The sequence below is a fragment of the Rhagoletis pomonella genome, unplaced genomic scaffold (assembly GCF_013731165.1).
Source record: "Rhagoletis pomonella isolate Grant_MI unplaced genomic scaffold, Rhpom_1.0 Rhpom_scaffold_00004, whole genome shotgun sequence".
NCBI classification, from domain to species: Eukaryota; Metazoa; Arthropoda; class Insecta; order Diptera; family Tephritidae; genus Rhagoletis; species Rhagoletis pomonella.
Window position 1 is genome coordinate 63,254,600 of NW_023458558.1, and position 27,355 is coordinate 63,281,954.

Consider the following 27,355-nt stretch of genomic DNA (forward strand, 5'->3'; position numbering starts at 1 on the left):
ACGACAGCTTATCGCGATCACTCACGACAGCTTATCGCGATCAAGGCGAATCGCGATAAATCTAACGACGTTGACAAGGCGCATCAATTACAGGTGATAGCGATAGAAACTATGCTTCTTATGAGCACGCTTGAGTCAAATTATCGGATTTCGGTAGCATTTGTTTGCCGGGTATATATTTACGTATATGTGTATGCATACTCGAATATGTAAACAAAGCAAAACAGATTCATCTTCATCTTCATCTTCATCTCCATCTTGATCTTCATCTTCATTTTCATCTTCATCTTCATCTTCATCTTCATCTTCATCTTCATCATCTTCATCTTCATCCTCATCTTCATAATCATCTTCATATTCATCATCTTTATCTTCATCTTCGTCTTCATCTTCATCTTCACCTTCATCTTCATCTTAATCTTAATCTTAATCTTAATCTTAATCTTAATCTTCATCTTCATCTTATTCCTCGTCGTGGGCTTCACCTTCTTCTTCATCTTTACCTTTTCTTTTATCCTGATCTAAATATGTCCATTATTTTCTTCATTTACATATTCACCCCTACCATTGTTATTAGGTTAGGTATTTAAATTTTCCTTCCTCTTTGTCTTTATATTTAGGTCTCTTTAGTTTTATTTTAATTTGTGTATTTATCCCTTTCTTCTTCTCCATACTCAACTCTACCTTCTTCCCTGTTTGAGTCTAATCTGTTCATGTACATGCATACATACATCTTATTCCTAAACTGCTGCATAGCACGTTTCTGTAATTCAGTATCAATATTAAAGCATACATTTAGGGGGCATTTCCGCCCCAACCATGTACATGTATGGCATTGGTATTGGTGTTACTTTCGCTCTATTTTAAACTAATTTGAAATTTTAAAAATTGCCTGCACATCAACATCAAAATACCTTTCTAATGATATATAATTGTTTATACCTTAGAAGTATAGTTTAGCCGTAAAAGGCGTGTAAAGGAAACACTATTGCCTATTTATATAATTGATTTGATAAAATTTTACTACAAACTTTTTAATAAGAATTTTGAGATAATTCTAGTTTGCAGTTTTATATCCAATTAAATTATAGCTAAGAAAGTCAAACTCTAATTTGGCTAAGAATGTACGATGATTTTTGATAACTTTTTTTTGGGGGATGGTGTTATTATTCGCCCTCATTGCGAGAGCCGTGTCGAATGCAAGTCGTTTTTCGAGAGTCGAATCGTATCTTAAGTTTCACGCCATTGCCAAAAATTTCCACTCGACTAGTGTATTAAAGTGGGAAACTTGGCAGCACTGTATAGTTTACGACGATTTTCGTCGTTTACTTATTTCAGCACGGCTGTATACAATGCCAATATTGTCGAGTCGTACAATTGAGCCTAATTTACGACTTACGCAATGAGGCTGACTATGGGTGAAACCGTCAGCAAAAAAAAATATAAATCATCAACGCGAATTCTCAACCAATTAAAATTTGCAGTTCCTTAATCTGGAATTTAATAGGCTATAAATCTGCATACTTAGAAATTCCCAATAAAAATTTTGTTGTTGTTGTAAAAATTTTCCTGCTTTTCTACAAATTTGAAATTTGGACTTATATGGTTTTTATTAGATAATGGGCTATATTTTTATAAAAAAAAAATAAAAATTGAACCAACAATATTATAATTTTCTGTCTGGTAGCTAGATTTTGGTGAAAATGGCAAAATCCCAGCAAAAGTCAAATGACTAACATGGCTGCTAATATCATTAATTGAAACTACCTTCTTTTTTATACCATGCTTTAAACCATGATAAAAACATAACAAGGTAAAACCATTGAGAGGCAGTCTGACGTTTGCCAACAATATAATTTTAAAATCAAAACTCAAACTCACACACACATTCTCATTTTCAATCTCAAACAACAAAAATTGTGAACAATTTAATTTTTTTATTTTCAATTTTATATGATTTTAAAATGTTGGCAAACGTCAGAAAAAAATCATGGCCGACGAAATGAGAGAATGAATTTACCTTGTAATGTTTTTATCATGCTTTAAACCTACTTTATTTTTTAAGAATAAAGCCATTAACAAAAACGAAAAATAAAATGACGTTCAAGAAATTAAAAAGAAATGTTTTTCTATCAAAATTTCTTAAATTAGCTCTCAAGAAATACATATATGCTCGTTTAGTAAGAAACTTTACAGCAACGGTCAAGTAGGAACTTTTTCAAGCAGCAGAAATAATGAAAAATATTTGTCGTGATTTTTATTGACTGCAATATTGTAAGTACAGAGTAAAAAAAAACTTCTGTTATATTTTATAACAAGGATTTTATAGCTAAACTACAATGACCACATGTAATGAAATAAAGATTTTTTTTTCGCTCATTTTTATTTATGTACTTACATAAATATTATTCTAAAACAAGGCGCTTATTCCCAGCGATCTACTATTATACATCAAATTAAAGTGCTCGATCTGAAACTTTGCACAAAATTTTCAAATTTAAGATTCATTGAACCACTTTCTAAATATTCGCATCGAAAGCTTTTACAATTTTTACATTGAGCAAAGCATATTTACGTTCATTTCGATAGGCAGCGTCTCAGCGGGACATAAGAGAATGAAAAATATGTAGTTGCATTTATTCGCTTTCGTCCCTGGTTTTTAACCGACTTCCAAAAAAGGAGGAGGTTATCAGTTCGTCGGAATATTTTTTTTTTTTTTTTTTATTTATGTTACCGCATAACTTTGGACCACGTCAACCGATTTCGATAATTCTTTTTGCATCGGAAAGGTAGTGTCTCAGAGGTGGTCCCATACTAATCTGGTTAAGATCCGATCAGCGGATCATGAGATATATATATATATTTTTTTTTTATATGGGAGTTGAAGTCGGTTTTTTTTTGGCTAAAAATTACTAGTGTTTCATATCGAGCAATGCATTGCTACGTTCGTGCGAATTAGGTAGCGATACAGCGGTGGATCTGCAAAACAAAAATGTTGCTTTTGTCCCTGTACAGTGTAAATTTATTTTCCATTTTGTATATTTTTAAAAAGCTGAAAAACTTGAAAAAGAAGTCCTGGCAAACGAACTGAGAGAACGGTAAAGTATTTTAAACTCTCCATATGTGACCTGGTCTACGAAAAGGGAGCTTACGTGCGAAAACTAGTTTTCTGTGAAAAAGCTGTTAAAAGTAAGCAACTCGTTTCGTCAGTTTCTCATTATCTCGTTAATTGTTCTCCGCGCCGGACGTCCAGTAAGTGTTGTTGTTGGTCCAGTAAGTGTTGTTGTTGGTCGGAATATTATTATAGTTCATCGTGTAAGTTGCTAGTGTGGAACATTTAAAAAAGTAATTATATTTTGTCGTATTTTTACTCTTCTTTCTCTACATTTTTAGTACACTTCTAAGCAAGTAAGGATTTTCTGCTTTTCACCACGTGAAAAAGCATCTCATCTTCCATCCGAATCAACCAAAAAGTGAAAATTGATTTTTTGACACCTAAGCCCCCTTTCCGTAGACCAGGTCACATATATGTGTGTATATGCGTTTCAGAGAAAAAAATAAGATACGATTTTGTACTGAAAATTTGTAGTTTACTACCGATTCTGAGTAATTAATCAAAACCACTTGAAGGATCGATTAACTTCGGGTTCAAAAAATAAGCACTGTACAATAGTTAATAAAGATATGGTTAATATGTTGTACGTAAAAGTAAATGTTTACTATAGCGTCGATATCTACTGTCGTTTCTGAATATCCACAGGAGAATTTAGGAGTAGGACTCATGACTTGATACTAAAAGTCGGAGCAGTTGTGATGTTAGCCTACAACCTAAATATGTATATACATATGACGGGTTAGTTAATGGTCTCGCCTAATAGTTAAACTACAATATAATTGTTTGGATGCCGCAATACAAATATGTACATATAAAGGACTAGTTAATGGACACGTGATTCACAAGGTAAATGAATTTTTCTACCCCATATAAATTTACAGCCCAGCGACCCAAATATTTCCCTATGTATTTAAACGCCGCCAATTCAAAATTATTGCAGCGTTCGCAATAACAATAAATATGTAAGGTCAGCCCCTAACAAGAGGATTGCTTTACGCATGGCCAGCAATGTATAAGTTAAATACCAATGCATGTGGTTTTTAGAATAAAGAAATATGCAGATTTTTTAGACCACGGAGCATGCCGATTTTCGGGGACTATTACTAGTTTCCTTTATTATAAAAAAAAAACAAACGATTTTTAATGGCACATAAATATAGACGAAAAATAATAAAACTCAAAGTTAGTACATTTTTTTAAATGAAATTAATGTAATTAAAAACTTAACTCAAAAATACATTGGGAATCTCTAGAAATAAAAGTATTTCAATTTTTGGGAAAAAGTAAAAAAAAACTTGTGTAAAAAGGTCACGGTTTAAATAAATCACACTTTATTCCAGGAATATAGTCTTGTAATAGATTATTATATTTTATAAAACTAGGTTTCTGTCTTTTGTAATGACTAACAAGTTTAATTAATTGAAACAAAATCACAGTTCAATGATATAAAAAAAAACACTTTTATTTCTTTGAAAAAATAAAAATGTTCTAACTCAACTATTAAAGTTGGAAAAATGCAAAAAAAAATGTTTATAATAGATTGGCGCTTACACATATGTTAGTGTTTGGCCGAGCTTCTCCTCCGATTTGTGGCGTGCGCCTTGATGTTGTCACACAAAACGGAGGGACCTACAGTTGTACGCCGACTCCGAACGGCGATTGTATTTTTATGAGAAGCTGTTTTTCATGGCAGAAATACACTCGGAGGTTTGCCATTGCCTGCCGAGGGACGACCGCTGTTAAGAAAAAACCTTTTTTCTATATTTTTTTGCGATGTTGCTTTGCCCTGGGCTTGAACCCAGGTGCTAATGAGTGAAAGCGCGCACTGCTTAACACTACACCACAGCGGCCGAAAAAAATGTTTGCAGAAGGATATATTCTACCGAAAATTACAAGACAATACTTTTTCACAAAGACTTTATTTTAAACGAATCAGCCAAATTGTGTCTCAAGCAAATAGTCTTAGCCGGAGGTATCTATACGGTTAGAGCTTGATATAGTCATGTAAAAACAATTAGGACACGACATTTTGACCAGTTTTGGCTATATTTCTTTTTTGGTTCAATTTTTATTTTTGTTATAAATATATAGCCCATTATCTAATAAAAACCATATAAGTCCAAATATCAAACTTTGTAGAAAAGCAGGAAAATTTATACAACAACAACAAACTTTTTATTGGAAATTTCTAGGTATGCAGATTTATAGCATATATTTAATGCAGATTTATAGCATATATTTATATTTAAATTCCAGATTAAGGAACTGCAAATTACAATTGGTAAAGAATTCGCGTTGATTTTTTATATATTTTTTTGCTGACGGGTTCACCCATAATAATAACACCATCTCCCAAAAAAAAAAAGTTATCAAAAATCAACGCGAATTCTTAGCCAAATTAGACTTTTATTTTCTTAGCTATCATAGGAGTACAATGCCACTCATATTTGACTTACAAACAAAATACGGGCAGGAATTTCATGATTTCAACCCAGTTTTTGTGAAAAATTTTATTTTTATCAGTATTTTTCTTTTAATCAAAATATGTTTGAAATAAAAGTGAAATTAAAAAAAAATTTTGCCAGAACCCGCCCCCGAAAAAAGTCCTGGCTACGGCCCTGACTGTGGCCGTAACTTATGAACCTAAAATCTACAGGTTCTTAAGTTTCTTACGGCAAGTTAAGTTTTAACTAACCGCCAACACAGTTTCTTATATAACAGGTTGGCCAAAATATTAAGTTAAGTCAAGTTACGGAAATTAGACTAACTGAGCTTTAATGTGGGTCTGGTTTTCTTTGAGTAATCTGTAGATACATACATATCGTCGATGTTTTTGCAAAACCGCCTATCGACCAATAGCAAGACCGCCTATCTTACAGCACTCAAATTTTACAGAAGGCATTGCCTTGATAGGCACTATTTTTCTTACTATTTTTTGTTGTTTTAATAGCGGTTTTACGTTGTTTATGCATAAATTTCTATGCCTAGCGTTCGGGGTTACCAAATCTCATTTTTGGTAAAACGGCGATTTAGGCGGTATCGCATCTGGTCGATGGGCGGTTTTGCAAAAACAGCGACGATATGAATGCCCATATCTATATCTATATATATAATACGCGAAGGCATTTTTTGTGCAGCGTAAAAGATCTGCACCGTTCGTTCGATTTTCAAAAATGGGGTGTCAAATTAAAGCGCTTGGCCTGTAGATGTGCAAACTGGTTTTATTTTTTCAAAAAGAGTTGCCACCTCTTTAAAAATTAAGTTCAGATCCGTCATCAGATCCGTAACGTTCATTCGATTTTCAAAAGTGAGGTGCAGTGATGCCAGACATTCTCCGTTAAAAATCCCACGAAAATCTGAAATAAATCCCTCAATTACCACATCTTAAAAATTTATCCCACAAAATTCCCAAAGAATTCAAAACATATACACATTTCAGTAGTAAAAAAGTAACATTCATATAAAATAATAACATTAGATTGGCGGTTACACATATGTTATGGCGTTTACGTTTCTACAAAAAATGTAGCCTTCTCATCGCCCTCTTCTTAGTGTTTGTGCGTAGAGGTCCAATAGAAGGTTACATTTTTCGGTAGAAACGAAATTGACATTAATATTCAGCCGAGATTCTCCTCCGATTTGTGGCGTGCGCCTTGATGTTTTCACACAAAGGGGATGAACCTACAGTTTTACGTCGACTCCTAACGGCGAGTGTATTTTTATCAGAAGCTGTATTTGATAGCAGAAATGCACTCGGAGATTTGCCTCCGAGGGGCGGCCGCTGTTAAGAAAAAGCATTTTTTTTTTTTAATTTTTTTGCGATGTTGCTTTGACCATGGCTTGAACCCAGGCCCTGCCCAGTGGAAGCGCGCACTGCTTACCACACCCATATAATATTCTATTCAAAGTTGGGTAGATTACTCACTAAGGGCCTAAAAGAATTTAAAAACTTAAATTAGCTTCAGTGTTTATTAAAACCCAAGATTTTTAAGAAACTTTTCCATATTAAGGTAACTAATGCATACATACATTTGTGTTTTGTATTGTTGTATACTTACTGGCAATTCTTAAAACTATCACTGTTACAAATTATTTGCATTGTGTTTTGATTTTTTGGTGACTTTAAAATTGAAGCAGATACATGTGCTATTTAACTTTTCATCAGATAATTTGTTCCGCTTTTTACAGTTACAATTGAAAGATTCTTTCTTACTCAGCGCTTGAATTGGTTAACGTGAGAAAATTTTCAAAATTGTCCTTATACTTTTTAATAATTAAACATTATTTCACTCCACATCACATCTGAAGGGCGATTAATTACGTAAGAGTGTCGAAGATTTTTGAATTTTGATCAATTATGCATCGATAACTGTGTCAAAAGAAAGTCCCTTTTTTGTTTGAAATGTCCCTTTTTTCCCTTTTAATAATTTTTGTTGCAAAATATCTCTCAAATAGGGAAATTACCCACAATCTGGCATCACTGGTGAGGTGTCAAGTTAAAGGCCTCTTAGTGCAAATTATTTAAAAATCCACCTGTTGCCACCTGTTTAAAAAATCATATTAGGTAAGAGAGATATGTATATCCATATCGGTGCCAAACGAAAGGAGTTTCAGAAAGTAGTAGTTTGAAAATATTTTGAAAAGGGTTGCCACCTGCTTCAAATGTCACATTTAGCTTAGTTATACATGAGTTATACGAAATATCAAAATATGGATGTGAAATGAAGGAGTGTTAAGAAATCTTTAGTTTGAACGATAAGAATATTTTTGAGGTGTTGGAAGAGGGTTGCCACCTGTTCAAAAAGTTAAATTAAAGTTAGTTTATAAGTTAAATTAATTATTAAAATATGGGTATCAATTGAAGGGGTTCGAAATATTTTTATTTCCGAACTTTATTTAGCGGGATTGGCGCGTGTTTGAATTTAAAATTAAACTTTATTCATCAGTTAATTAAAATATGTATCGCAGTGTCCGGCGAAGGAGAGTTAACAATGCTTAAGCTTGAAAATACTTTTGAAGAGGGCTTCCACCTGTTTGAAAGGTCTATCTTAATTAAGTAATTCAAAAAGTATATGAAATATAAAAATACCATAGTTAAACGAAAGTTTGTTAAGAAATCTTGAAATTAGACATTTAGAATCGTTGAAGAGAGTTCCCGCATGTTTAAAAAGTTCCATTCAAATTATTTTGTAAGTGGGATGAATTATTAAAAGATGGGCATAAATCTAAATCGGTTTGCAAGGGATTTATTCTTTACCTTTATTTAGGCGGGTTACCATTTGTTCAAACAATCAAATTCGAATTAGTTCATCAGTTTATTGAAATACATGTGTGTCACAATGTCAGACGAAAGGGATTTAAGAAGATTTTAGTTTGAGAATACTTTTGAAAAGGAATTTCAAAAATTAGAAGTCAAATTAGAGGCCTTAGCTTGCAGATGTATGATAAAATTTTATTTTTTTAACTAATTTAATTTAATTTAACTAATTTTCATCGGTATAGGGTAGTTTGAAATTCGATACAAATAAAAACATGCACTATGCGAGACTGCTCTCACTCAGAAACGACTGAATGGTTTTGATGAAATATGGCACTCGGATTTCTCATAACTGTGGCGTAACATTTGGAATATTTTTTAAGTTTTTGAAATTCAATTTTGGGCATTTTAACGACATTTGGGTTCAATAATGAAGGCATTATACGCGAAAACTTTTTCGTCATATCAAATCTGTACCGTGCGCTCGATTTTACAAAATAAGGTATCAAATTGGAGGGCTTGGCCTATGAAGGTGCAATAACTTCTTATCGACCGAAATGTTTTCGAAAAGGCTTTATTTCTTTATTATATACAGTAGGGTTGCCACCTGCTTCAAAAAGCAAGTTTGACCTAAATAAAGGCAGAAAATTGAAATGTATATCCTGATATTGATGTCAGACGAGAGAGGTTGTGCTTTGAAAATATTTTGCGCTGAGGGTTACCACCTTGTTACAAAGTTAGATTCCATATAAACAATAGGTTAAATAAATTACTTCAATATGAATATAAATGAAAATTGCCTTGAAGAAACTTTATTTCCAAACTGCCTGTAGGAGGGTTGCCACCTGATTTTATAATTAAATTCAATTCAAATTGAAATATTAGACAATTTAAATATGTATCACAATAAAAGTGTAAGACGAAAAAAGGTTTAACGAGGTTTTGATTTTAAAATAATTTTAACAGGATTGCCATCTGTTTGAAAAGTCGAATGAAATTAAATCATATGAAATATTGAAATATTGTCGTCAAAACAAAGGAGTATTAGGAAATATTTAGTTTGAGCTTTTATAACATTAGAGAGGGTTTCCACCTGTGTAAAAAGTTAAAATCAAATTATTTAATAAGTCAAATGAATTATTAAAGTATGGGTATAAATTGACGTGGGTTAAAATTTTTTTTTCTGAACTTTATTTAAGAGGGTTGCCATATGGTTTAGAAATTAAATTCAACTTGAATTAAGAAAATTAGATATACAATTTAAATATGTATCGCAATATGTGTGTCAGTCGAAGAGGTTTTAAACAGCCCTATTCTGCATTTCGATTACGTTCCCGCATTCCGCTCCGCTGGAATCGAACTTAGGTATTCTGCGTTACGATCGAAACGAAGAGGAAGACAGAAAACATCTTTCGAAATTAGCTGTTTACCTAGGAATGTGTGAAATCGAAACAAAACAAAGAGATATTTGCCACCAAACTATAGCAGCACATTAAGTTAAAGTTTGTAAATATTTTAAAATAACTAAATATACCTAGCATCACTGTAATTTTAAAATAAAGTTTAAGTGGATACATAATTATAATGAAATCCATAGCCGCGGCGTTATTGCTTGAAGAGAAGAACGAGTCCCAGATTGCTGATGCGGAAGTTGAAAGGCGGAGATTTAGGGACATGTTTGATCTTTTTTAGATGAGTGAAGAGTCATAAGGAATTCATCTTGTACTCTATTACTCATCGTTTAAAGTCAGTGAAATTATAAACGTTGTTTAGAGCAGTCCACAACATTTGCGTTTACTACAGAGTGGAAAATTCGAACTCAAACGAATCCCATTTTAAAAGACGTCAGGAGGAGGGGAAGAACAAAGCTTATCTTTCCATAGCAAATCGAATTCGAGACAACATACGCACCTCTTTTTAAAAAGTTAGTAAAAACGAGTGCAATAATAAAAGCATCTTTTTTATGTAATTTCACATGTAGAATAGGTATAATCGTAAATTTCGAAGATTGATCGAAAGGAAACGGAACGCAGAATACCAAAGTTGCCAAACGGAGAAAATTTCAATTCGAGTCGAAATGCAGAATAGGGCTGAAAATATTTTGAACAGGGTTGTCACCTTTTTTTAAAATTAGAATTTAGGATGGTATAATCACAGCCGAAGCGAATAAATTGGGCGAAGCGAACGGTTTTGTAAAGCGACTTAAGAGGCAGAGAAGGCATTAGGAGTGTTCGCGATGCAAAGAACTTGTACAAGCGGGAACAAGCGAATACTTTTAATGTAGATTTTGGTTGCGTTCGCCAAGCCATTCGCTTCGCCAAATTCATTCGCTTCGCAAGTGATAATACCATCCTTAGTTAAAGTATGCATAAGTTAAATGAAACATTAAAATATGACGTGAAACGAAGTTGTTATGATATCCTTAGTTTGAACATTTAGAATATTATGGAGGGTTTCCACCTGTTTAAAAAGGTAAACTAAAATTAGTTAAAAAGTTAAAGCAATTTATAAAAATATGGGTATCTAATGAAGTGGGTTTAAATGGTTTCAAAAGGGCTTTATTTCCGAACTGTTTTAGGAGTGTTGTCACGTATTTAAAAAATCAAATTTAACTTAATTCATTAGGCACATGAAATATTTAGGTATCACAATATCAGACGCAAGAGATTTGTTAGCTTTTTCAGAAGTCTTAGCTTACTTATGCACAAATCCGAAGATAATGCGAAAACGAACACGAATACGAAGAAAAATACTAATACGGGGACCTAGGCTAATATAAAAAGTAATACAAATTTCTGCAGTATGAGAGGAAAATACACGTCATGGCATATATCTCTTGTTTGGCATCTAAGACGAAGACGGACGCTGAACTGATCCTTTTTTTATGTATGTTACCGCATAACTATGGACCCCGTTAACCAATTTTGATAATTTTTTTTAAAGGAAAGGTGTTATGTCACAGGTGGTCCCGTACTAATTTGGTTTAAATTTTTATATGAGAATTGAAGTCAGTTTTTATTTGCTTAAAAATTACTTGTTTTTTTTTTAACTATCAATCAATGTTAGTCTAATAAAACGCAAGTTTCAAGTAGCTAAAGATTATTGTTGACCATTTGAGATTTTTGTTTTTTGTCAAGACAGTTGTGCATTTTTTCCATATAACGCATGAACAAAATCAATTTTTGTAAAGGCGCAAAACGGCTCGAGGCGCTGAATCGAACCAACCAAAATTTATATTATTTATATGCATACGTATGTAGTTCCTACCCCCCCGCCTTTTCTTTTCGCTTCCTCCTCAATAGCTTGCTGAGATTCTCTCTAGCTGTTATAGCATTTTCCGGGCTTAGTTTCAATGCATTTTGATAACATTCGATAGCTGCGTTCAATTTGTCCCATCGATGATACAAAACACCTAAATTTGTATGAAATAGCACATTTAATGGTTCTGCTTCAATAACACGTTTATAAAGTTCTTCTGCTTCCACATAGCGCTGCAATTTTCCAAAAACATTTGCGCGTATAAACATAATATTTGTTTCATTTGGCAAATGGTTTAATGCCTGGGATGAAAGTCGTATGGCATCCTCGTACAATACCCAATTGTCTAGCAGTGTAAGTATATTGGCCCACGCTTTGGGTTGACGTGGATTTAGTGCTACTGCCTCTTCCCAATGGTGCATGGCCTCGGAATGCTTTTTCATATCAAGATAAAGGTTGCCTAAATTATAGTGGCAAATCGCGTAGTTTTTGCGGTATTTTAAAGCATTTTTATAACTTTTTAGTGCATTGTTATAGTCTTTGCGTGCCGATTGTACAATACCCAAATTCATCCACGCCGCAGCAAAATCAGGCAACACTTCCAAGGCTGCTGCAATATACTTTTCGGCAACAGTTAACTCGCCCATTTCGCGATATAAATTACCCAAATTCATTAGAGCTGATTCATATTGCGGGTAAAGTTTGATTGCTTTGTGGTAATGTATTAGCGCTTTGTCTCGATCAAATCTATCTGTGGCAAGGCGAGCAATATTATAATGAACCTAAAATACATACATGCATATATAAATTAAATTGAATTAATGTTTTTGTTCATTGCTAATACAGATCTATTAAACATACCTTTGCATTATTTGGACAGACCTTTAATGCAGATGTAAATAGACGATCCTCCGACAACCACTGTGTGGACCGTTCGCGCGTTCGCAGCAACAAACAGGCGTACAGCAGCATCAACATCCATTTAAATATAGACAAGAACCATGGCTTTGAGTTGGTTATATAAATGTAGGATAATGCTTGCGCCACCAAAAAGCAAAATCCGATGGATGGCACATAAAGAACACGTTCTGCTATCACAAAACCCACTTGTATAATCCCGGAAGCAGGCAGAAAAGGTATCACCATCAAAGCCAGACCAAATACCGGCGCAAAATTTGGTTTACTATTAATACAAGCAACAATAATTAAAGAGTACATGGCCAAGACTGCCTGTAAACGTAAATCCCAAATATTTTCTATTAATTCAATGCATCCTAAAGCCCAGTCGAAGCTAAGCCACTGCGGACATAGGAGTATCCACCAGTTTATTACGTAGAGGTAATTTTGTGAGAGAATGCGTGTCAGAGGATCCTCATTGAATGCTATTGGATTATCCATAGGTTTGAACCGGGGACTTTGGAAGTCTTGCAACCATAAACGAAATATCATCAAAGCAATGTTACAGATTGCCAAAATAAAATTACGGGGCGAGCACACATGTCTTAATTGCGTTCGCCAAGGATGTAGAAAAATTTGTTCACGTGTATAATCGAGCAAAAAACAGGCGAGTGGAATGGTTATTGCAGTCTCCTTGAAAAATATACCCACGGCTGTTAGAATAACGATGAGTACATCAGTTAATGAGCCTAAGTCTGATCTTTGCAATGTTAACAGAAGTGCTATTAAATAGAGCAAACAGAATAGAAGTTCTGCTCTGCCAACTACGCCACAAACTGCTTCAGTATGGACTGGATGTATGGCAAAAAGAGCCGCTGCCATGGTCGCTACCTGTGTATGATTTGTAAATTCAAAACGGAACTCCCGCAAAAGCCACCACACGAGCATTGTATTGACACAATGCAAAGCCAAATTAATGATCTTCATGTGTTTTGCGCGTAGTCCAAGCCGCCCATATTCTAAATGAAAGAGCAAAGTTGTTAGCGGACGATAGGATTTGTGCGAGTCGACACTAACGAGCGGTGTGCCCCAAAAATCATTTCTCAATAACGCCGTCCAGTTAGTGTGACGAGTCGAAACATCAGCGTTCTTTACAATTGCTACCGTGTCGTCAAATACAAAACTGCCATTCAGTGCATGGTAGTAGCCAGCCAAACATAAAAGAATGAGTATACATTGATAAAACAGTACCATGATAAATGAATCTTTTTCAACTGCTCTATATGTTGCTTGAGGTCGCCCTCCATACATTGTTTTAGATTTATCCATTTTTAAACTGTCCTTAGCGCTAACACTCAGTATAAAACTTAACTTTTTTGTTCATATTCATGGCTTCCGCATGCAATTAAGAATAACCGCTGTATGTTTATGTTTGTTCGTAGGGATTCAAGCGATGCATCGATGTTTTAGAAACATCGATAATAACGGTTCAAATTCGATGATTGAGTTGCGTTCGTTTCCTCATTTCTAGTAAAATCCAGTCAAAGTTTTTACGAATTATAGGCTGCGTTTCTTTACACATTCCGGATAATCCCATTTCACAGCGGGAATAAACAGAATACGTTTGAAATATACGTTAACATATCATCAGGAACGTTCTAAAGAATAAGTAAACAAAAAAGTTTATTCCAAACGTTCAGAATGAATAAAGAAATTCAGCCTTAATGTTCATGAAGGCGAAAAATGGCAGTTGAAGTTGCAAGTTTTTACTGGATAAATTTTTACTTGTAAGAATTTGCCAGTGCGAAAAACAGCTGATCGCATGTTGCTGGATGAAATTTAAACTAATAAGGAAACTGTTTATGTTTTTTATTGCGGAAATTCACAAAATGAACATATTTAAAAATAAAATATATTGTTTTATATTACAATATATTAAAACCAATTTAAATATATGGTTGATTGCCTGGTACCAACGACTTTTGCAAATTCAAAAGGAGACCAAAAAGTCTCAACCCTACTAACAAGTCAACTGTTATCAGAATAAGTCAAAATAAAAGCAAGTGTAGATAAAAAATATATAGAAGCCGAACTTGGGAAACGGAAAACTTTAAACCAGTGTGAGTACCCAAAAATGATTTATACAAATGGTATTGTTTTGAGAGAAAGTACAATATTCCCATATCTTTCCAATTTGTAAAGTTAGCAAGTTACATACATTGCTGGTGGGTCTGGTCCAATCTTCTTCTTATTTGGCGCTATAACCATATAAGTGATTTTTTTCGAGTCTAATGGGCTGTTTTTGCTTAAGGCCTGTATGCAGCTCTCAAGAAAAGCAAAAACTCCATATAAAATGACGTACAAGAAATAGCTAAGAAATTTTCTTGAGTCAAATTTCCTTAAGGCAGTTCGCAGTTCTTAAGAAATTTATTACGCTTTCTACTACGGTTTTCTAAAGTTTTTTGTGAAAAAAGAGCACAAGGCAACCCAGGTTTGGAACAGAAATATATGCCCGTTCCATTATTTCTTGAGGAAAAAGTGAGGCAACAGGCTGGGAAGTATCAAAAATGTCAAAATTCCTTGGACACCCACGCAAAATTATGGCAATTTTTTCTTGACCGTTTTCTTGAGAGCTGCATACAGGGCTTTACGCGTAAAAGCAAAAACAGCCCATTACGCTCGCAGAGAGCGAAATAACGAAAAAGTAAAGAAACGAAAAACTAGCAGAAACTAGCAAGTAATCAGCTGATCGGCGTATTTGACTAATCAAAATATTTGGCGCGAACTTTTGTTTATCCATTTTGACAGCTGCTAGTTTCTGCTAGTAAAAATTTTACTTTTTAAAATTAGTGATAATTTGTGATAATTATCTGTTAAGAAACAAAGCTTCTGTTATAAGCATGGGTTGCCTTGTGCTCTTTTTTCAAAAAAATTTTTAGAAAAGTGTAGTAGAAAGCGGAAAATTTCTTAAGAACTGCGTACTGCCTCAAGAAAATTTCTTTGCCATTTCTTGTACGTCATTTTATATGGAGTTTTTGCTTTTCTTAAGAGCCGTTGAAAGTGCAAAACCGCGTATGTAAGGTTGCATAAATTATTTTCTAGAGAGTAAAAACACTGATATTTCAAAATGGTTCTCTTTTTTATAAAGCAGTCGCATTTTTGGCTAGTATATTTGAGGACAAATGGATAAGGATTGAGCCAAGAGCTCGTGTGAGCAAATCCAATTTTTGGCAGCAAATGTCAATTACGTGGTTTTGCAGAATGACGATACGCGGTTTTGTATTTTAAACGACGATATAATTATGTGTTATTTGTGAACAAAATGTAGGTTAAGTATAATATCAATGCTTGATGACGAATAATCTATTGTAAGATTACGTTTTAATTTTTAGGTATTTTGTGAATTTATTAAGTAAAATTCCAAATTTCCGCATATATTTAAGTCTTTATTCCAAACAAACATGCTCCAACATGATGAGTAGATTTTAGTGCCCGTCACAAGCCACAGCCCGTGGCTACAAGCTGGATATTAGAAAATAAATAGCATTTATTATTAAAATTATAAGGCAAGTGTTTATTTACGAAATTACCTGTGCAACTCTGCCATAGTAAACATCAAAGTTTAATAAAAAATGGATAATTTATTAACTAGTGCTCGGAAATTTGAAATCTTTTTGTACACAAATACCGAACATCATTGCACAAATAACTAAACCGTACCGATTTCTTAAACTTCCATTAAGTTTATTAATGAGGAAAACACATTTTCCTGCAAATCCTGTAAAACCTGCAAACCGTGCAGCATCTGGAACGCAACTTCTATTCATAAAATTCACATATGTACATACACTTCATCTTCCAACTCCAAGGGATCCGACGAATCTCGCAATTCCCTCCTTGCTTTAGCCAACTCTACTAATCTATTAGCTTCCACATCATCTTCCTCATACTAAACCATATTTCAACTGTATCCATTTTTTAAATTTTATAATAAGAGCAATTATTTTTAAAATGATGTAAATGAAACACTAAAGAAACTAATGTAAACAAACAAACAGCTGTTTACAATTCAGTCAACCATTCACAATAGTACAAATTTTTATCGATCAAGTTACACAATAGCAAAATAAAAGATGATCGTCTCGATCGACAAATTTATATTCTACTGCCAGTTGACACTCGTAATAGGGGCTTGTATATAGGGCCTGAGCACACTAGCCTGCTCACTCGGACTGAGCAGTCCACCACTCGAACGCACACTGGACTGGGCAGTCGGCCGAAAACAGCTTTCAGTTTTGTATACATGAACTACGCATGATTTTGTCGAAATCAAAGCGAGACAGTCTAGTCGTGTCGTGTACATGTTTATTTATAAACGTATGTGTTCCTTTTCTTTCGTACGTGTTTATTGATATATCTGTACTGTAGTGTTTTCGGACGGTACTAGCTCTTAAGGCCCGTTTACATACAACTTTGGCGTTGCGTTGGCGTTGGCGTCGCTTCGACAGCTGACTATGAATACATGTATTTATATGAAAGTCTCCATATAACCAAAGTTGGGCAACGCCAACGCCAACACAACGCAGAAAGATGGCCAACTCTCAACTTTTCGCGCGCGTCGTTCGTCAGCTGTTCTAAATAATCAAAATTATGTGATTTAATTTTAATTTTTAATCAAATGCGGGCAAGAAATATAGTTTTTAATGCAATTATTGATGTAAAAATTTTGATTTATCAGCCGCTAGTATGTTAATTTAGTGACCAAAGTATTCTGTGCTAAGCGTTCATTGTAGCAAGCACGGGCGTTACGCGCGCCGCTGTCAAAGCGACGCCAGCGCCAACGCAACGCCAAAGTTGTATGTGGACGAGCCTTTACTGCCAATATAGGAGTATTACAAGAATGATAGAATACAAGATTGCGCCGTCCTGGGCGTTGACGTTTGTGTACCACAAGTAAACAAAGAATAGAGCGAAAAAAAGAACGAGTTAAAACTTTCAAAACAGTTCACTTTACAGCGAAAACGTGTTTTAATTTTGCTAAACGCCAAAATATCGCATTTTTCACCTAATCTATTAGAGAATAGGTAACATTTTAGTGCACTCCATTGCTTTGTAATTGAGGCTGCTTCAGCAAACGTTTTAGTGCACTCCATTGCTTTGCAATTACGACTGCGGCAGCATCTCCGCGGGATTGATTAGTTAACTTGCTAATGGAGGCTGCTTGGAGCAGAAGCAAAATCATTGTGAGGAAATGCTGTTAAGGTAATAATAAAGAAACATTTCGGGAACGGCTTTGCCATACCCTATGTACACAAAATGCACGGATTCGTCCCAGCGCTACACTTGCATCTACGCATCTTGCATCTTGACGGCCGTCGCAATTTAACACACAGCACTTCATTTTATTAGTTTTTACGCAGTCTTCAACTCAAAAATCACTCACAAATTGCAAATTAACACAATTTAAACTGATTTTTCTCATATAATTAAATTTCTCTTTCGCTGATTTGTAAACAAAGGTTTGTTTACAAGTTACCACAACTGTCAAAATCGGCAAAACCAAAGTAGCGGTACCACTGACGGCGCCACCTCTGTTCGCTGCACCGTGAGCGTGAACCCATAAGTTTGCTATTTCTGTTTTGCTTCTTTTTTATATGTACTTTGTCGGAGGCTTATTGCAGTGATTTTTAAGTGATTTTTTGTGCAAATGTAATTAAAATGAAGTGCGCGGTAATTGAATGCAAAAACACGTACATAAATAATAAATTGGTTAGCACAAACATGTGCGCAACATTGCTTGCAGTTTTTCTTTATACTTCGTCTTCATATTCTTTGTTTACTTTTCACAGAAAATAACATGGCGCCGAAATTACAAACGTCAGTCAGAAAATTACTTTTTTCTTATGCTCCATCTTGTCAGATCTTGTGTAGTTGGATCATGCATTCTGTGGTCGTCACAAGCGATTCATCGCCCCAGATGTATCGCGTGAGATAAACAATCGCTAACGGAGACAGCAGGTTATGGCAACCGTTGTTATGAAAATTTGCAAATCGAACAAATTCGTCTGCAGTCAGCTGTTTCAAATTGTTTATTTTTTATAAATTTTTATTTGTTCATCTTGCACAGTCTCTAAAATGTCAGAGGACATATTATATGATTTTTTGCATGCTGAAATTGTTAATTATTGCTTGAATAATAATAACAAAGTAAGTTATATACCAAACATTAACATACAAAGCTTTTATATCTCTCACTACGTTTTCACAAAAGGAGAACGATTTTTCAGCCTTGGAGTATATTGGATTCAACACGGGATATCGGCTTATTGAGCGTTTAACACGTGATGTTCCACGATTCAAAGACGAATTGGAGACAATGAAGTTTATATGCACTGACTTTTGGACACTTATCTATAAGAAACAGGTCGATAACCTGCGTACCAATAATCACGGCATGTACGTGGTACAAGATAAGGCATTTCGATTTCTTACACGAATATCGACAGGTTCAAAGCAATTGGAGCACGCGCCTAAGGTTTGCAATTACACTATATGTTGGACAAAGTTAATACGTTTCCATTACAGTTCGTATTTTTCACTTGTGGTCTGGTTCGAGGGGCGCTGACGAATTTAGGTATAAATAGTACCGTGACTGCTGAAGTGCAAACTATTCCTGCTTGTAAATTCCATATAGAGATAAATAGAAACTAATACAATATATATTTAATTTAACCCGACATATTTGACTTCATTAAATCTTCTTCGTATAAAAAGCTATAACGTCTCTTCTGCCAATGTTTAGCGTAGATTTTAGTGTCCAGTTAAGACCTTCAGGAAGTTGCGGTTCTAGTGGCAAAGGATCGGTAAACACTCCCATTCCAACCTTGGGTCCGATAATTAACAAACTATTTCCTTTGTACATGTTAAGGTAGTTGAGGAACGCAGAATGATTATTAAAGTAACAAAACATTAGCGCAAAGTTCCAACTTTGCAAATTACAACACTTTTGAAGATAATCTCCTGGTATGTTCTCTTTGTTGCTCAAATCTTCAATATAATTTAGGTTGATAAAACTCTTGATTGCATATTTGCTTTCCCACCAGGCGCGATCAATTTCAATACCACTGACAGAAATACCTATTTGATAGGGAAACTATGTTTAAAGTATTTTTTTTTATGAATTTGATGTCATACCTAAACTTTCTTTGATTATCCATTCAAGTAATCCACTGCCGCAGCCTACACTAAGTATATGGACAATTTTGTTCACCTTTAGTACCGAACCCAATTTTTGTAACTCATCTTCTGTGGGCCAGATCCACATTAAACTGCACCGTTGACCAAAATCAAGTGATTCGCCTAGTGCAAGCCATTTTCGCCAATCTTTCGCAGCAGCATCGGCCATGGGCTCAGTTGTTGACTCGTAATAAAAACTTTCGAGTGCACTCTCCATCACGAATGGTAAATATTTTAAACTGATTACAATACCTTTTAACGAAAGAAACGTGTATAAACTTTTCAGAATATACGAGGAATAGACAATATACCAATGACGGAAACGTCACATGTTCCTACTCACGGTCAATGCCAAAGTTTACCTCTGCGTGCATTTTCGATCTTTGCATTCTTACCCGTCAAAGAATACATCAAACATATGGCATTGAGCCAAACTATTTTCTTTATAATAAATCGTTTTATTCGCATGCGTTATGTTGTTATTGTAAAGAATATAAAAGAGCAATAATATTGCTATTTGAATATACATACATACATATGTACATATGTAAGTATGAGTATGGAATATAACGGTGGCTATCACAGAATCCATCGTAGTCCGATTTTTGGTGAAATCTTCGAAAATGCGATCACCGATTTGGAACTAACGTTTGTATTAAAAGTAGCTATTCAAATTCAGTGATGCCATTTTCGTAGATTTCACGAAAAAATCGGATTATGATAGATTCTGTGATAGCCCTGAACATTGTTCTGCCTAAAAATCATGCGACAATTTAAAAGTCCTGATATTCATAGGTATATTTAAAGTTTTTGCGCCAGTGCATCTCGCTGAAATTTGACGTGCTAAGCGCCACACGCCTTTCTAATGACGGTGCCACATCAACACTGGCAACCAAGTTATCAGCGGTTTTTTGCTTGACGTATGTTTCTTCTCTCTCACTTTCGCTTTCATCCTCACAGTCCGAGGCCAAAATCTTACGATACATTTTGATTGGGTCATACTTCTTTTGGACTTTCTTTTTTTTAGAGCTTCCATTTGTGTCAGTACCAGCATTCAATGTCACGTTTTGCAATGTCGTAAGAGTTGAGTCATTCGTGATTGCCTTGGTATTAACATCCACTTCAGTGGGGTCAATATTCAATTCCTGGATGTTATCAAGGGAAATCTGACAAGTTGGAACTTTCATTGGCGCAACATTTCCAATGCATTTGATGACGGCGCTGTTCTCGACAGTCTGTGGTTCTACAACAGCTGTCATATTTGTGGAAAGGTCTCCTGCCTCAATTTTTTCGTGCGAATTGGAGCTGTTATGGGTTGGTAGTGTTATCTTCACACAATTTTCAAAGCTCTTTTCTGGATGAATTGTGCGTATATGCCTCAACATATTATCCTTGCGCATTATGGTAACATCACAATCCGTACAATGGTATTTGATAGTATCTGTAAAGTAACTCTCCTTAATGTCAATATTTTACTGGTGCATCAGCAATTTACTTTACCTTGATGAAGTTTTACATGACGCAGCAAAACTGCTGAATCACTGAATTTATGCATGCAAATGCCACAAATAAAACAATCAGTCTTTGTATGTTTTTTTAGGTGTAATTTAAGTGTATAGTTGCGTTGAAATCGTTTATCACAGTATTGACATTTAAATCTTTTATCTATAAGTAGAAGATTTATACATATACATATATATGCAAGTATATTCCTTTAACACTCTCAAAGAAACTTACCAAAGTGCTTTTGCATGTGTTGTTTTAAAGTAGCCTTCAAAGCATAGCTTTTCTGACACTCTTTACACTTGTAAGGTAAATCTTTATCATCGTGTAGTTTCCTGATGTGGGCGGTCAAAGATTCTTTGCTACGAAATTCTTTATTGCATTCACTGCACTTTAATGGCGCAGTATAATGAAGTTTTTCATGCTTCCGCAGCACCATCCGATTCGTGAAAGACTTGTTGCATTCTTTACAAAAGTATGTATGCTCTGCATGCGTTTCCATATGATAATTAAAATGAGAACTCGTAGCAAAAGCCTGCAATTACAAATATATGGATTCAAAAAGTCATACAATGTTAAGCACAATTTTTGTACAGACCTTATCACATTGCAGGCACTTGTACTTCTTTGAAGCATTACTACCACATGTTAAATGGTAATATTGCTGTGAGCGACTGGTAAATTTTCTGTCGCATTTTGTACAATGGTAGTGCACACCAGAGTTCGAATCATTTTCTTCCTGACGAATATGCGCTGGCAGGGCGACCGTTTTTCTGCCTTTCTTTTTGGAAGTCTTAACTACAATGTCAGTTTTCTCTACTGGAGCAGCTTCTGCCTCTGTTACTATATCGACGTCAATAGAATGGCTTGTTATATTGTTTAAATCATTGCGCTGTTGCAGTTGACATTCCATGCACTCATCATCAGCAAGTAGACATTGGCGACATTTTTGGTGACCACAGCAATCAGTGACCAATCGATTCGCATTCTCTGCAACAAGAATTCCACAACGGGGACAGTAGTTTGTGCTGCTATTTGCAAAACTCATATCGTTTCTAAAATATGCGATGAAGCGTAAAACGACACATTTTACATGAAAACTACGACAATAAACTTACGAGAAACAGCTGTTTTTTTATTTGTTTACTAAGGCGAATTCAAACATAAATTCGAGGCGAATTCAAGGCGCACCTATAAAGCCCGTCCACATACAACTATGGCATTACGTTGGAGTTATGGCATTGGCGTCGCTTTGACAGGAGTGCGAGTAACGCCCGTGCTTGCTTAAACGAAGGCTTAGCAGCGAATACTTTGGTCACTAAATTTACATACTAGCGGCAAATAAATCAAAATTTTATATCAATAATTGCATAAAAACTATATTTGTTACCCGCATTTGATTAAAAATAAAATTGTTTCACATAAATTTAACTATTCGGAACATATGACGAACGACGCACGCGAAAGTTGAGAGTTGGCCATATTTATGTTTTACTTTTGCATTAGCGTTGTTGTTGTTGTTATAGCAGCATACAAATTCCCCAAAGACTTTTTGGGGAGTGTTGCTGGAGTGAAAGTCCTTGGCCTTGCATTAGCGTTGCCCAACTTTGGTTATGTGGAGACTTTCATATAAATGCATGTATTCATAGTCAGCTATCGAAACGCGCCAACGCCATCGCAACGCCAAACTTGTATGTAAACGGGCCATAAAAGGCGCATCCATAGATGCGCATGGCAGGGATGGAATTCCAAAATTTTAAAATGTGTAATGATCTGAAAAAATAGTTCCAAGAAGGAGATGAAAGTGTCACAAAACTGAAATTGCTTTCTTTTAAAGCTCGGAACACTTTGACGACAGCAAGCGACAAGCAGCATCTGTCAAATTTTAAATACACACGCTCTTACGGACACCATTATTTTGACGACAGCACGACATCTTGGCTGCAGGACTGCAATTGTCGACGTCGCCAAATTAAATCTATTTCTAATTTTGCCGGCGACAATGAGTAGATGTAGTGCTGCAAAATTAAATTGTCGCAAAATTAATCACATATTCTTGATTGTTCATGTTTTTCTTATTTACTTAAATAAAAATACACAATTTGTGAAATAAATATACCAAAATGTCAAACATTAAAATCAGCTGTTTGCTATGTCGCTGAGGTCTTCAAAATGTTTAAGAAGCTGGCTTCAAGGCGACATTTGTCGACAAAATGATGTCGCTGTCGTTACGTCGTGAAGTTGCAGTCGTCAAAGTGTTCCGAGCTTAAGGCTTTTTAGTGCTGTAAACACATAAACGGCTTGTGGTGTGTGGCAATATTTGCAATTGCGTTCCACAACCCTATCGTGCACGGCTCGTAATTTTTTAATAGTTGCGTTCCAGAGAACTTCGTGTAAAAACCTGTAAAACTGTTAAATAACAAAATTACTCTCTTGAAAGAGAGGAGCAAGAGAGAAAAAACAGTCACCTGGAACGGGAAAAACCACTTTTCCTGTAACTACTTCCATTTTTTTTTAATGTTAAGCGCCATGGAGACGATCAAATATCGTTATCAATCGTCTCGCGTTTTGCTGGACAAAAAACAAGCGCACTTGCCTTCTGATCGTCGTGGGGAGCATGTGCGCGGACAAGAAAAAGAAATTGTTTATTGAATTAACTCGTTTATTTGAACGTTTGCGGGCAAGACAAGAGCCAATCTCACACATATGCAATGCTTGACGCATTTATTTGATTGTCTCCGTGGCGCTTAATGTTCTTTGCTATCTGTTTTGGTTAACAAATGCAACCCTACCTATCGTTTGACACTATTCATGAACTTGCAGGAAGAAAAACTTCGGACTAAAACCTGCAACTTCTGACTGAGAGAGAGAGCAAGTTACTCTCACAAAAGTGGTTTGCTTGCAGGTTTTTTGGCACCTGGAACGCTTTCCTGCAAAAAAAACCTGCAAATCGTGAATATCGTGAGCAAGGCGAATTAATATAAGGTGATAGCAGGAGAACAAAAACAAAAATTTACATGTATTTTGTTTTTGCTTTGGCGGCATAAACTGTCAAAATCTGTAAGTGTGTGTGTGGAAATTCAAAAAAATTTTTTTAATTTGACATTAGAAGCCGTGAGGCGAAACACATACACAAAATCAGCTGATCTAGTAACACCACCTTATATAAATTCGCCTTGATCGTAAGCATCTGGAACGCAACTAATGAGAGCGTCCAGTCAAGTAAAACGGTGTTGGCATTTTTTGTACAATTGTATTTTTTGATACAATTTCTTTCACAATATACTTTACTACTACGCAAATCTTTTAAGTACAATTTTGTTGTGAATACTGAAAATATATAGCTCTGAAAATTCACAGCAGGAAATTTTGTATTCCCTTTTTCGACTTTTTCGAATTTGCATATGTAAATCTTAAAACAAAATGTCAAAATGAGCTTCAATTTGTTCACCCGATGCCACTATCCAATTCCTATGTGGAATTGCTCAGTGATTCCGAAAAACAAGAGCATTTTTTTCTCAATGGATAACTTTTTGAGATATTTGAAATTTACCGTTATTCAGCTTAAAAAAGAGTGGTTCCAGTTAATCACGTATGTATATCTTTCGAACCAATTGAACAGTCATAATACGAAGTAAAGATAACCAAATTCTCCATAAACCGTAATACATCACTCTTCGAAAGGCCGATGGTTTCTGAGAAACTAATTAATAGTTCCACATTTTTTTTTTTTATGAAAAAATGAAAACAACTAACATTTTAACAGGGGAATAATAAAAAAAAAAACATTTTTCTGAATTTTTTTATTTTGCATGAAAACCTGTTCCTTTACAAAAAAATTAAGCTGTGGTGAAATGAATAACCAGAAAAGAGAGTTACTCAGGTGTACATGGCGTATGAGTAGCATTATTTCCTGCTAATTTTTCATAAAACAGATCTGTGTGCTTTTTTTATTTGACCACTCATTCCTTCTTTATTTATCCATCGTTTTTGTCCATTGGTAGCTTGATTTTTTTGTAACAGAAGAGGCCTTAACACAAATGAAAAAAATTTACACAGAATCTTATTTGTTATGTTTGTTGTTTGCATGTTAAAGCTTGAACTTGTTAATTTTTACATGGAAAAACGAAACATCTGGAATAATTAACTAATTTCTCAGAACTATGAAGCCTATCGAATGGGCTAGAAAACTGAATACTCCAAATATTTCAAAAAGATTAAAAAAAGCTCGAAACCTTAACGATAGTTTATTGATTTTTGTTTAATGTTGCACGAAAATTGCACCTTGGATTTATACGATTTTTGTTAAAGTATAAACTGTACTTTTATAAACAAATAATTAGAACTAAATAATATTAAGATAAATAGTCAAATATTGTCGATATGGTGGTGTCGTAAAGATTTGATAAGCACTGTAGCTAGGAATATTGCCATAATATTAACATTACTAAGAGCGCAGTTACACGATATGTATTTCCATATGTAAGTGCTACATGCAAAAAGTAGAAAATATATGAGCAAATTAAAAAGTCGATATAATTTACAGTCAAAAATACAGTTTTTGTATAGATTTCGTACGGAAGGAACAATTTCATTTCCCAACACTGAGGCGAAATGTATGCACACCTGTCAAATTAGAAAATAGAAATTGCTCGGCTACAACTCGGCGTGCAAACAAACGACAGCCTGGGCTTGTGTTGTGGACTGTGTTCAATTCATATAAGTTGCATTCCAGATGCTTCACGATTTGCAAGTTTTATAGGATTTGCAGGAACAGCTGTTTTCTCCATTAATAAACCTTATGGTAGGTGGTAACTTGGAAAGGCTTCCTGTAAAAACCTGCAAATCGTGAAGCATCTGGAACGCAACTATAGTTTACACGTATTTTATTTAGACAGGCTGCACGCTGCACACCAAAAGCCCTTTATGTGTTTACAGCTTAAGAACCACACATATATTTTTATAAATAGTATTTTTAATGTACTTCGTTGAATTATTAGAGTAAGATCATAGTATAATAACACGATATACATGCTTAAGACTTCGGTTGTCATAGTTCTAAGTTTGTACTTGTGAAAAAAAATGCAATATTCCAATTACGAAGGGGGAAAACGCTGAAATATACCTATTCGGATCTGTTTAAACTTATACATACCTATATACAAAGTAATGGCAGTGCGACATTACGAAAATTCGGGTTCTAGAATAAGGGGGATCATCAGGAACGTTCTAAAGAATAAGTAAACAAAAAAGTTTTTTCCAAACGTTCATAATGAATAAAGAAATGCAGCCTTAATTGGATTATAAAAATAAATTTTTGAACTAAATCTTTAAATGGAATCTTTCAAAAACAAAATTCGGAAATCCGGCCGGATTTAAGCTAGTATCCGGCCGGATAGTCGGATAACAGAAAATCGGCCGAATAAGCCGGATTTCGGATATCTACCGGATGCCCAGCACATCCCTACTTAAAATTATTTAATTTCTACTCTCTATTCCAACAAATTCGGCATTCACAGGAAGATGGAAAATCAATTGAAAATCGTTTTTCCTTTTTCTTTTAAATAAAATACCATATGAAGGGGTTAGAATCAAAAGGGTTTAAGTGACATTTTTTTTAAATATAAGTTATACTCATATTTGTATAGTTAAATATAGTGTTTATTTGGCGACAAAGAGTAAACATTCTTTGAATTAGTTAATTAACCTGCATTCATTTAGGCAAGAATCATTTTAAATGCATTTGCCCAGAATTTACAATAAGTCTTTAAATTTAACCTTAAGTACCTCAAAAAAATTCCAGATCAACTTAGATCCTTTTGATTCAAACCCCTTCATATATATTTGAAGTGTATTATATTTTTTCCATTTTTTTTGAAAAAGTACTATAAATATCTTAGAAAATGTTGGCAACCCTAATGTACACACAAGTACCGAAAATTGTTTGTGAAACGAATACTTTTTGCATTTTATGAATTTTGTCTGATTGAATTTTTCATTCAATACGCTTCCTTTTGCACTTCAAAGATACTTTTCCATGGTTCAGAAAAAAATAAATAAATAAAAAATTAAGAATAAAATTAGGAAGC

At 34.6% G+C, this 27,355-nt stretch overlaps 4 protein-coding genes across 4 annotated transcripts; 1 reads left to right on the forward strand and 3 right to left on the reverse strand.

Moving 5' to 3' along the window:
• Window positions 1–11,351: 11,351 nt before the first annotated feature.
• LOC118737958 (protein O-mannosyl-transferase TMTC4) lies at window positions 11,352–14,014 on the reverse strand. The gene is made up of 2 exons (XM_036468797.1): window positions 12,492–14,014; window positions 11,352–12,412 (listed from the first exon to the last, which is right to left on the reverse strand). The coding sequence occupies exons 1-2, from the start codon at window positions 13,854–13,856 to the stop codon at window positions 11,636–11,638; spliced, it is 2,142 nt and encodes a 713-aa protein (XP_036324690.1). The 5' UTR covers window positions 13,857–14,014; the 3' UTR covers window positions 11,352–11,635.
• Window positions 14,015–18,479: 4,465 nt separating this feature from the next.
• On the forward strand, window positions 18,480–19,264 carry LOC118737962 (trafficking protein particle complex subunit 6b). The gene is made up of 3 exons (XM_036468800.1): window positions 18,480–18,734; window positions 18,799–19,062; window positions 19,113–19,264. The coding sequence occupies exons 1-3, from the start codon at window positions 18,663–18,665 to the stop codon at window positions 19,236–19,238; spliced, it is 462 nt and encodes a 153-aa protein (XP_036324693.1). The 5' UTR covers window positions 18,480–18,662; the 3' UTR covers window positions 19,239–19,264.
• Window positions 19,255–20,036, reverse strand: LOC118737960. Its single transcript, XM_036468799.1, has 2 exons — window positions 19,722–20,036; window positions 19,255–19,664 (listed from the first exon to the last, which is right to left on the reverse strand). The coding sequence occupies exons 1-2, from the start codon at window positions 19,978–19,980 to the stop codon at window positions 19,279–19,281; spliced, it is 645 nt and encodes a 214-aa protein (XP_036324692.1). The 5' UTR covers window positions 19,981–20,036; the 3' UTR covers window positions 19,255–19,278.
• Window positions 20,037–20,111: 75 nt separating this feature from the next.
• Window positions 20,112–22,597, reverse strand: LOC118737959 (zinc finger protein 26). Its single transcript, XM_036468798.1, has 5 exons — window positions 22,385–22,597; window positions 21,865–22,321; window positions 21,501–21,801; window positions 21,264–21,428; window positions 20,112–21,204 (listed from the first exon to the last, which is right to left on the reverse strand). Exons 2-5 carry the CDS (start codon window positions 22,312–22,314, stop codon window positions 20,537–20,539), a joined length of 1,584 nt encoding a protein of 527 aa, XP_036324691.1. The 5' UTR covers window positions 22,315–22,321; window positions 22,385–22,597; the 3' UTR covers window positions 20,112–20,536.
• Window positions 22,598–27,355: the final 4,758 nt, after the last annotated feature.